The sequence below is a fragment of the Lacerta agilis genome, chromosome 2 (assembly GCF_009819535.1).
Source record: "Lacerta agilis isolate rLacAgi1 chromosome 2, rLacAgi1.pri, whole genome shotgun sequence".
Taxonomy (NCBI): domain Eukaryota; kingdom Metazoa; phylum Chordata; class Lepidosauria; order Squamata; family Lacertidae; genus Lacerta; species Lacerta agilis.
In genome coordinates, this window is record NC_046313.1 from 93,449,238 (window position 1) to 93,461,465 (window position 12,228).

At 43.5% G+C, this 12,228-nt stretch overlaps 1 protein-coding gene across 7 annotated transcripts in view; it reads right to left on the reverse strand.

Moving 5' to 3' along the window:
• Positions 1-6,067: 6,067 nt before the first annotated feature.
• The window catches only part of MITF (melanocyte inducing transcription factor), a 145,655-nt gene continuing 139,494 nt past the window's right edge, over positions 6,068-12,228 (reverse strand). For all 7 annotated transcript variants that reach the window (XM_033141237.1, XM_033141236.1, XM_033141235.1 and 4 more), the window contains one exon: positions 6,068-10,816. In XM_033141237.1, the coding sequence (XP_032997128.1) occupies positions 10,412-10,816 (405 nt within the window). In that variant the 3' untranslated portion in view covers positions 6,068-10,411. The remainder of the gene's footprint in view (positions 10,817-12,228) is intronic.

Genomic DNA, 12,228 nt, shown 5'->3' on the forward strand with positions numbered 1-12,228 from the left:
GGGAATTCAGATAAACAGCCAATGGGCACCGTTGAAGGACCAACCATTTGGCAAAATCCCAATACCTGTCTACAAGAAGTATGGCAAACAACATGAATCCAGAATGAAATACCACCAGCTACTCCTTCTTCCTCCTTCTCCAAGCTGGCTCTTGGGAACAGGCATGTCCAACTCCCAAGAGACTGCGATCTACTCCCAGTATAAAAAACTGGCAGTGATCTACCCATTGTCATTGGAGGGAGGAGAAGCGCACGTGGGGTGGGTGGATTGCCCAGAGTTGTTGAGCTTTTTGGGGGGTAGGATTGCCCAGAGTTCTTCAGCTTTTATTTATTAACTTTTGGTAAACTTTGTTTAATCCCACGATCAATAAGGGTCCTCGCCATCTACCAGGGTCAGCTGGGGATCTACCAGTAGATCGCGATCTACTGGTTGGACATGCCTGGACTAATCCTTATAGCATGGTTGGTTGCAGTCCCCATCTGATCAGGTTAAATGGGGAGACTTCCTGAGAGAAGCAATGCCAATACAGTGGTATCTCGGGTTACAAACGCTTCGGGTTACAAACTCCGCTAACCCGGAAGTAGTACCTCGGGTTGAGAAGTTTGCCCCAGGATGAGAACGGAAATCGAGCGCCGGCAGCATGGCAGCAGGAGGAGGCCCCATTAGCGAAAGCGCACCTCAGGTTAAGAACAGTTTTGGGTTAAGAATGGACCTCTGGGACGAATTAAGTTTGTAACCCGAGGTACCACTGTAGCATGGAAAGAACCATGTCATCTACCTGCCTCAGGTAGTCTTCCTGGTTCACATATGACAGAATTGGCAAAAAAAAAAACAACTCTACTCCCTCGATACTGCTTGGGCCACTCCCAAACTTTCGCAACAACCATCAACTGAAGAACTAACTATTGTAGTTAAAGAATGTTTTTAGATTAGCAATGTAGACTCCATCTTTTCTTTTCGTTTATAGTTTCTTTGCTGTCTTTCTTCCAATTTTTGTTCTACACCTCGCAGTCTGTCTCGGAGTTATTATGTGAATTGCTATTCAGTTCAATCCAATTCACCATCCAAGTCTTCACGAGGAAAAGTTTGACATCTAACAGGCGGCTTGTCAATTTGGGGTTCCAGATTTGCACTGAGGAATGCGATTAATCTGATTTTGTAGTAAGGAAGCATTTCCATTTCGAGGCATTTTGTTGTGCTTTCCTGTAACCGGTGATTTGTGTAGAAGATGCGTACAGAGTAGACGCCTCCTGCATTCAGTAGCTTATGCAATTCAAAGTAAAGAGAGCAAGCAGCCTGAGCTATGTTTGTGGCACTTTTTCTGATGAGCTTCTTTTAACATGCTGAGATACAAGAGTCATGTGGCTGATTGTATGCATTTTTTCCTCTCCACAAATGCTGCTTCTTATGTGCATTGTACTGTATTGTATTTTGTAGCTTTCATTAAATCTCCAAAGGTCATCTGAGGTTTAAGGAGTTCATTTGACAAACTCGCCTGAGACTATTAAGGAAGCAGACTATCTTATTAATCCTGTTGGCTTTTCAGCCTGAAATGCTACTGAGATTTGAGGTTCTACCTTTCTCTGGAGGAAAGGAGAGGAGATGGGGAGGTTCAACCAACTCTGCCGTAAGTCTGAAGTAGTTCAGCGGGGTTGGAGGGTGGAGGGGGGCTGCTGCTTTCTTGGCTTGAACCCTAAGCCAGCAGATAGGGGCAGCTTCACGCTTCTCCTGCTAAAATGCTGAAGCGATCCCATGGGGAGAGAGGGGGTGCATGGAGGATGGTGTGAAGTCTTCCCAATAGCACAGAGAGGGGAAACAGAGCCCAGGGACAAGGCAGAGTGGATAATTCATGACTAAGAGATAAGGACTGAGGGGGTGATTGATATAATGAACTGAAGAGCATTTGGCAGGGATGTAGGATACGGTAAAATCAGCAGGAGAGGATAAAATTATTAGGAGTACTTTCAAACAGTTCACAAAATCAGGTATAAATCAGATTACCTTATGGGAGTGCCTCATTCCATATATCCATAGCAGTCAGCTGTGCTCCTCAGACGGTGCACTGCTAGAGTTCCCACATGTACACTTAGTCTAGACTAGAAATTGGGCCTTTAGTGTTGCAGCTCTAGCCTCTCTCACACTGTTCATTCAAGGGGTGGTGGTCCCCACCCCCTAGAGTAGCTTTTTAAGGGAGCTGTCAAGGAGAGGGGGGGATTGTCAACCCCCCCCCACCCTTCTTCCAGCCAGATATAAATCAGGCAGTTTTGTGCTCAGTGTTCAGCCGCTGTCTGTCTTGAGCTGAGGCTGCAAATTACATGATACATCCAGACAAAAGTACTTACAAATTGGAGTATTAAATCACGGTTCGCATTAGAGCAACATGAATTTCATTGGGTCTTCATTGGATTAGAACTGATCATATGGAACTAATCTAATGTGGTGTGTGGATGTCACATTAGTTCTGCATTTGTCAGAGAAATTATGCAAAGCTGCAACGTGCAACAGAAATAACAAACCTGGCATGCTGGGCCAAGCCCGCAAACACAGATCTACCTTCAACTAAAGCCTCAGGCACGTCAGTTACCTGCCACCCACGGTCATTCCTACTCCCCGTCTGACTTCCCTCCAATAAAAGCTTGGCTGTACCTTGAGCTGCGCATATTGTGAAAATTTGCATCCTTTCTCCAAGTAGAGAGCCAGCGTGTGGAATGCTAAACCACAACCTGAGATCCAGGGTTCAGATCCCCACTTGGCCAAGAAGCTTACCTTGGGCTGCTTCTCAGCCTAACCTACCTCACAGGGTTATTATGGGGATTAAATGAGAAGTGGGGAGAACCATGGACCTCACCTCGAACTCCCTGGAGAAAATGTGGGACATGACTGCAACCAAGCAATCAATAAAGACATAAAATAGAAAATTATTTCCAGTAGCACCTTAGAGACCAACTGAGTTTGTTCTTGGTATGAGCTTTCGTGTGCATGCACACTTCTTCAGATACACTGAAACAGAAATTTCTGTGTATCTGAAGAAGTGTTCTGTTTCAGTGTATCTGAAGAAGTGTGCATGCACACGAAAGCTCATACCAAGAACAAACTCAGTTGGTCTCTAAGGTGCTACTGGAAAGAATTTTCTATTTTGTTTCGACTATGGCAGACCAACACGGCTACCCACCTGTAACTGAAATAAAGACATAAGTAGTACAAATTACTGCTCCTTCAGTTCTATTCCCGGCTGTGTCTGTCATTGGCTCTGGCTCCACCCACTATTGGTCTCCCTGCCTTGCTCCCCTACCAGTCCCATGGCTCACTAGCAACCACCCGCCTGAGGAACTAATTCCAGGAATTAAGACCCCCAATTCTGGTTGCCCCAGATTGATATCATTTGTCTGATTGTAGCAGCCGTTTCTCAAGAACCATGGGCAAAGTAGAATTTGCTTTTTACCGGTTTGTGGCTTTGGGAATTCCACTGGGAGCAAAAGGCAGGTAAACGAATTGAGAAACCAGCTGGTTCAACCTGGCCTTCTCTAATACACTCATATATCTCATATATGATGACGCGGAGGGATTTAGCACTCTGAATGAACTCAGTTGTTGGACGCTTTCTATATTGCTCCCCCCACCCCCCCCGGCTGTTACATATGTAGCTGCCATTTAAGTCAGAAGTCACCAACCTACTGCTCATATGTACTCAACACACTGCTGCTCATTGTTCTACTCAAATTACTCATTCAGGCTTGTTTTTAATGTCCTCCAAGCAAGATGGTGGCATTTTTAATTGTGTATTAATTTGAATAGAATTGTATCAGTAGTCAGTGTTAGATTACACAGCCAACACTAGTTTCCACTAGTTGTTTAGTGGAACAAAATCATGAATAATTATAACTACTAATTACAACTTATACGGTGCTCTGGAAGATGGCAGTTGGTTTGTGCCATGGGGCTTTTTCAAACCCATAAAAAATGAGCAGTTTCTGTGCCAAGATTTGGGTCTCCTGGATGTATTTCATACGGTTAAAAAGGTTGTACCCATTTCTCGCTTTGCCCAACATTTTGCACCATGCATCTGTAATACTGGCCTGAGCCCACCAGGTGGCACAAATGAACCTACGTGAAACAAAAAAAAAAAAGTGCATTAGCAGCAAGAAGGCTTTCTTATTTTTAGGCAGACTCGAATTCAGTTTTGGAATCACATCTGTGGAACTGCAATTCCGGTGCATTTCTACAGTGTACACAATTATTTGAGGTAATTCTAGTGCACTCAAGTATTAGAAATTACTTTGGGATCCAAGTGTTGGCATGAAGTTACATGAGGAACCCTCAACGAACTGGGTGACCTGGATCCTTGAATGATTTATTTTTGTTGTTGTTTCTTGAGCATGTCTCTGTGTCTAGGAGTTCTTCACCCCAGGAGATTCGGGGATAGGGTGGCCTGATGCAAAAAGGGGACAAGCTGCACCTGCTGAAACTTGCACCTCTCTTCTACACAACTGTTATAAGAGCAGCAGCCCTGCCCTCTTGCATATGGACATGGTAGACCATGGGTAGTCAAACTAAGGCCCGGGGGCCAGATGCGGCCCAATCGCCTTCTAAATCCGGCCCGCAGACGGTCCAGGAATCAGCGTGTTTTTACATGAGTAGATTGTGTCTTTTTATTTAAAATGCATCACTGGGATATTTGTGGGCCCTGCCTGGTGTTTTTACATGAGTAGAATGTGTGCTTTTATTTAAAACGAATCTCTGGTTTATTTGTGGGGCATAGGAATTCGTTCATTCCCCCCCCCCCCAAATGTCCAATGACAGCCAGGGCCACAAGCAAAAGTTGACGGAGCAATGAGTGCAAATTATTACCTTTTTACAGTAGGCTAATCTACACACACACACACACACAGAGAGAGAGAGAGAGAGAGAGAGAGAGAGAGAGAGAGAGAGAGAGCGCTATCCTCCACCCCCAAAATGCATAAGGTATTACCAGAGTTCAAGGACCCATTCTGGGCAGGCAAAACCATTTGTTGTTGCAAAGCAGAGCCGGTGAGCAGAAGGTGGTCTGGAGAGAGTGGCCTGGTTAGGATTTGGAAGCTGCTAAACACCGAGCAATGAAAAAAACCCTGCAGTTCAAGAGAAGAAAATGTGGAAGGGCCTCGTCTCTATCTAGATGCAAAACACGCAGCACTTCAGGGAAGGGGCGAAGACTACAGAGCTGTTACAATGCAGTGAGGGTTAAACTGGGCATGTTTTAAAAGTCTTGGTGCTTTCTCCACTCTGCACCAAAGCAATCCAGCTTTCTATAACATGCAGTGCAAGGCTTCATTTGTCTACTCAGAAGCAAGCCCCCCCCCCCCCCCGAATTCAGTCTGGGTACTTGAAACAATGGGATAATTCATACTCCCCCTCCCAACATTTTGGGAGGGCAATTTGGGGCAGCCCCCAACCTGCTGACCCTGTCCCTTGTCCCCTACCTGCCACCAACCCCTTCCTCACTCACCCCCTCCCTCCTTTTTCTAGTTGTCCTCCTCCGCAGCACCCAGCCTGTGCCATGTTGGGAGAAGCGGTGCAGGCCAGGGCCTACCTTCTAGCAGGTCATCCGCCTCCTTCTCTTGGTCCTTCGCTCTGGCACGACCAGCACATTCAGGATTGGGAACAGAAGCTGGGGCGGCTTCTGCCAATCCGTGATGTCCCAACTAAATCAGGACACTTAAGGGGTCTGGATAATTTGCGAGTGGGAGGGGTGCAAGCAGCTGCTTAGGCCGAAGGCTAGCACCCTCACACACCACAAACTCAAGTGTGAACTTTAAAAGCATTACCAGCATATACTGCTTTCAAATACTATAAAAAGGATTGCATGAGAAAGGTTCTGTACGGTGTGCTAAGCTGTCAGTTAAATGGATCCAAGGGAAGACAGTGTCAAGAAGTCACAGGAGAGATGATGCGGGAACAAAGCCGGCCCCTTCTTCTTCAGCCCGATGCTTCATTTGTCACACAAACTCACACAAAGCTGGAACACACAGTCCATTGGTTCACATAACGCTAAGTATTTCATTTGCACCGTGCACAAATTATGTAGCCGTTGTGCGAAAAACCAAACACTTTAATCCATCTATTAGGAACAGTTCAAATTATTTAATTGGCTTACATTAATATTGATCCATAATTTACAGTGCGATGGACCATACACAACTTATTGCTGTGGCCGACAGCAGGTGAAAAGATCACTAACAGCATGGTACTAAGCATCCAGAACAAGAGGCAGTCATTTATGTCACTTTTTCAAGATACAGAGGCCTTTGATACCATCAATTTCCATTTTTCACCAGTGCATTTTATGTCCAAAAAAATAAAAATAAAAATGGTAAGTGCATTATTTTGTGCTTTGCTTTGTTTATTTTTCTCCATATATGCTTCCTAAAGGCTTTATAGGCATCAGAGTTAATATTGCTTTATCTATCTATCTATCTATCTATCTATCTATCTAAAAGTAGTAAGGAACATGTTCATGGCACTAATATGTCCTGCACGGTTTTGGCAACAGTTAAAATTGCTTGGTACTCCATGTACCTAGCTAGCCGTGTCATGACTCGCTCCCCGGTTTGGGCATCTGGGCTTGTGTAATCATTGTGGTTTGAAGAAATATAAGAGCAGCCACACACTCCATGATTTCCTACCACTTAGCAAGTGTCTCCAGCATCTCTTCCCCTGTAAAAGCACCACACCTTAAGGCCTGTCAGTTCTGCAGCTCTTGGTTCGAAATAAAACAAATAAAACGGCTTCATTCAAGACTTTAATTCCAAGCTTGCAATTCTGGAAGTCCTACTCACGCCAAGAGATTTCGATGTGGGTGATATGAAAACTACACCTTGAAAACAGAGGTGCTCCAAACATAATTTGAGGAGAGAGAAAAACAATGTAACCAAGGAGAATGTTGATGTGCAATGTTGAGAAAGCCCAAGGGATTTTGGAAATGCATGATCCAGCTGAAAAGAGCCATAAATCTGATTCAAGAGAAACCTATACTAGGAAGTTTGCATTTCCAGATGTGCCATGGCAAAGCACACTTGCAATTCAGTCACAGAGTAGGGTTCAATTTTATCAGGACCCAAGTGGTACACTGAACCTTTATTTTTTTATCCAAAAACACTGCTTAGTTGAACCCTGGAAACAAACCTTTTCTTAACTGAATTGTTATTACTACTATAATCAGGGCTTTGTATTTGCAATCACAGACTATGGCACCTAAACATGATACAAAGCAACCTAAAAAAATCTTAGGCTGCTGTTGTTATCATAGTTAAAAACAAGTTTCTAGTCCTTGCTGTGCAAAGACAGGCTTGACCGTGTGAAAAAATAAATAATGCCTGAAGCCTGGGAAAGGATGTCCAGTGTTCTGAGGAGCAGGGATGTGGGTAGGTCTGAGCTTCAACGTGCCCACTTAAAGTGGACACCTTGTTCCAATGACAAATGAAACATAACAGATTGTGCAAAACAAGCAAATATGTAAGCTTGCCTATTGTGCATATTTTACATGGTTTGCATTGAAGTAAAAAAGAAGAAGCCAAGATATAGAAAAGCTAATATGTACAGGGTACACACAGCTGTAGTTCTCTACTTTTTACTTCTAAAGATACAAGCCACTTGCATTGTTAAGGATCAAGACTTCACTGAAGCAGACTATAGCTGGGATAAAATTTGAACCCAGTTCTCCCATATCGGGGTGGGGGGGTGGGGAAATAAGCTTCCTTTCCACACTGAAATTCTAACTAGCTTCCAGCTGCTAGTATGCCTCAGGGACTGGGGGTCTGCAGTCCTCCAGGTGTTCTTAGATTCCAGCTCCATTAGCATGGCTAGAGGTCTAGTAAGATGGGAGCTGGAACATCTGGAAGACCACAAGTACTCCATTGCTTGTAGATGGCAACAGACCTTTCATGAGCTGTAATTTGCACCACATTGCTAATGATGGGCCAAACACCCACTTGACCAGGTCAAGCTACAGATCGGGATTCTTAACTTGCTGTGAAAGCTAACACTGCAATCCCAATCACGCTTACCTGGGAGTAAGCCCCATTTAGCTGGATTTACTTCCAAGCAGGCATGGTTAGGATTGTGCTGTCAGCACTAAGGCAGTTCAAATTTTGAGTCCTACATTAACAGTCATCTGTGACCATCTGTGATCACTGGCCAGATAATAGCCAAATTGGAGGGGAGACCCCTACCACATGCAATTATTGAGCCGGAATATATTTTGAGGTTAGGAGAAAATGCCTTCCTGTTCCTTCAAACCAGAGTTCCCACCTCTGATTATTTCTCTCTTTTTTGTCTACAATGGCCTTTCCCAACCTGGTGCACCCCAGGTGTTTTAGACTACAACTCCATGCTGGTTGATGCAAGTTGTAGTCCAAAACATCTGGAGGGAGCCAGCTTAGGGAAGACGGGTCTATGTGGATTCTTGGCGTTGCAGAGATGAGGCCCAGGTCTTGCTCCCCCAAGTTAGTGGTGCACTTACAAAGGAGCATGATTTGGCCTTAGTGGTTTCACAGATGTTTAACCAAACTAGACAGCAGCTGTTTGCCTTTGAGACTCGTCTACCATAACATATCCTGATCGTCGCCATGCTTTCACCCTAGCTGCCTACAGCTCGGGTTTCCAAAGCACAGAAACAAAGTTGGAGCAGAAAAGAAGTCCAGGATGTCTGGAAATAGTGTCAGAATTCGCACAGGCTTGGGTGAAGATTTGGGTGCTCTTGCTTCAGGTCACGAGCGCTGTGCCCCACCCATCAGCCACCATCAGTGATCCCCTTCTCCCAAACCGTCTTAGGTCACACACTTCAGTCAGTGCTAGTTCACGGAGACTACGGCTAAATTTAAGGCACTTCACTCTGAATGAGATATGCTTCCCTGCCATTTGCAAGTCAGCTGTGTGGCTGCTAGGGCGGGAAGCCAATCACTTGCTCAACTAGTAAGACCACACAACCACTGTATTTAGGCATGACAATCATACAAGTATCACTACTGTTATTGCATAGGACTACGCTGGAGTAGATAATGCACGGAACATGCTCTCACAACAACACTGTTGCATGGTTAAACTTGACAACGTTGGGATCAAGTAACAGTTAATACCTGCAGATATAGTAAAATCCTCTTTGAACCTGAAAAATCTAACAGCGCACTAAAGGATATAGCAACCGTGTTTCTCAAGCATATTTCTATTTGTCCTGTATCACTAAAAATAAATACGTTAAGTTTGGGGTTGGTTTTTTTTTTTTCCTTTTTCCTTTTTTTTATACAGAGCACCGTCTTGTTAACTAGACCTAAATCTGTACTATGATTTAAAGCTCTGTCGGTGTCAAAACATTTATTCCAAGTGAGACTGTAATATATAAAATAGTCACAAAACCACTCTTGAAAAGACAGGAACCTGCACAAAAGCTTGCTTTGAAGTGTGTACAAAGAATGCAGAACAACCCCCTTTGCAGGGTTTTAAAATGTTAAAAATAAAATCATTGTGATAACTAGAGGCATATTCTTACAAATAAAATACAAATGTACTCAGAATGAAAAAAAAGTGAAAAATTCATGCAAATCAGGTAACTGTACAATGCAATTTTAAAAAATAAACAAAATCCAATTGGTTATATCCAATTGACAGAAGGTACTAAGTTTTTTTTTTTTTGTTAAGAGCTTGAAATATTCACCAGTCTTGCATTGTTAAAACACCAGTATAGATTTCTTGCCATGATTAAAAGTGATTTCTAAAAAAAACAAACCCTGAACCATGATTTTGAAGGTTGTCCACTCACCGGAGACCAGAACAAAAATAATCACATGTCAATGTCATTGAATATCTCTCTGTGTCTCTCCCTCCTTCATTCTAGCTTGTACTTTGTTTGAGATCACCGTGAGTTAGTTTCTGTACAGGTGACCCGCTGACATACATATTATATTTAATGCCTTGGGAAAGATTAAATTGGATTAACAAGTACTGTATCTTTAAAAGGAGGCACTATTAAGTCAACACAAAAAAAAGTTTTACAAAGCTAGTCCTTTTTTTTTTTGGTTTCTTTACATTCTCCTACGTTTCATTTCCACGTCAATGGGTATCATTTACAGTTATACAGGAAGTTTCACCTTTTGTGGATCATGGACTTGGCGATCAGTCTAACTCTATTGCTTTCAAGTAGCATGAGCTCACTTTGGAGCTCTTGGGCGAATCTGGTTCACAGATGCAGTACAATACTTTGGAAGCATTGGTAGTTTTAAAATAAAATATACAAGTCTCTGCAAACATTAAAAAAGTCACATACACTGGGCTATTTGAAGATTTATATTAAAAGATAGTTATTAAGAAAACAGAGCAAATTACTTAATCTACTGATCAAGAAACAAAGAAGTCCGCGAAGAGCCTTTCTACTTTGCATTCACTAGCAAGCGTGATCAGATTCCTCCATGCTCACACTGCTCCTTCGGCTACTTGTTTTCGACGCCCCGGGAGACAATGAAGAAAGGAGCGGGTCGGTCACCCCGACAGGAGAGAGGGTATCGTCCATCAAGATGTCTTCCAGTTTGGAGCCCATTTTCGTAGGGACAGCGTAAGTGCCGGCAGCTGACTCAGTCACATTGGCTAGGCTGTCGTTGAAAGTGATGGTGCCATCGGTAAGGTCAAGAGTGGTTGTGCAAGACAGGTCGGGGTGGCGCTGCAGGACCTCTTGGCTGCAGTTGTCGACGGCGGGCTCCTGCTTGATGAGCCGGTTCACCATCTCGGGCGAGCAAAGGCCCGTGGACGGCACGATAGAGAGTCCGTGTGCTCGAGCCTGCATCTCAAGTTCCTGTTGTAGAGAACCATGAAGAACAATAAACGTGTTTGAAGAATAATTATTAATTAAGAAATGGCAACTCTGGAAATGGACACTTCCCTGCAAAATAGACGTAGGGTGAATGTATATGTTACATTATTAAATCAGGGGTAGGCAACCTAAGGACAAAGGGCCGGATGCGGCCCAATCGCCTTCTCAATCTGGCCCGCGGACGGTCTGGGAATCAGCATGCTTTTACATGAGTAGAATGTATGCTTTTATTTAAAATGCATCTCTGGGTTATTTGTGGGGCATAGGAATTCGTTCCTCCCCCCCCCTTCAAAATATAGTCCAGCCCACCACATGGTCTGAGAGACAGTGGACCGGCTCATGGCTGGAAAAGTTTGCTGACCCCTGCATTAAATCCATGTGTCAGGCTTCAGGGAATCTCTACTATTCTACATCATCCCAGCGCTGGCTTATCTGTGCTTTTTGCCTCTGAGCTTTCTGTTCTACTGCTCTCAAAGCACGCCGGGTCCTGGAATGGGGTGGGGGATCAGGAATGCTTTCTACAATCAGCTGTCTCTCCCCTGGTGCTTCTTCTTCCTGCTGCTCTCCCAATATTTCCCAGGTTCTCCCCTCTGCAGCCTCTGAGCTTTGACCTTCTGCAAACCGCTGTTGTAATTCTATACTGTCCTCCTCTTCTTGGGAAGGTTCAGGAAGAGGGGGGTTCCCATCATTCCTCCTCAGTCCAGTCCCCGACATCACATTATTTTTAATGTATTTGACAATCGGTATGGTTGGCACTCCTGTCTGTTATATGATAAACTAAAGGTACACAGGTTTTTTTTTTGTTTGGTTGGTTTTTTTTGAAGCATCTAGTACGGAAATCATTATATAAGATCTGGTTGAAGTACAGAGGAATATTAGAACCTAAGATACCCCTGTAGACCTCACCAGTAGAGGTAATAACAGTAAAAAAAAAATGAACATGGAGGGAATGTGGGCCACATATCAAATGTTATTAGAAAAAAAAATGAGTGGCATCTGAGAAAATATGAAGAAGTTAAAGAATACTTATTGGACTGGCTTCAATATTTTCAAATTCACCAAAGGTTTACTATGGATAAAAAAATGGGTCTTGCAAAAGAAAATTCAAAATTTGAAGAAGAGCTAATACAGAGTAAAGGGAGGTATATTTCACGTATTTATGATCTTTTATTGGAATGGGAGATTAAGGAAGAACAAGTGAAATCAGTAATGTTGAGATGGGCGCAGGACCTAGGTTATAATATTCTCATGGAACAATGGCAAAAGCTGTGGCAGGTGGATATAAAATTCACTGCTTGTTATAACCTTAGAGAGAATATATTAAAGATGATGTACAGATGGCACCAAATGCCAGAAAAGCTCGCTAAAATGTATAAGAACAGATCGCCCATGGT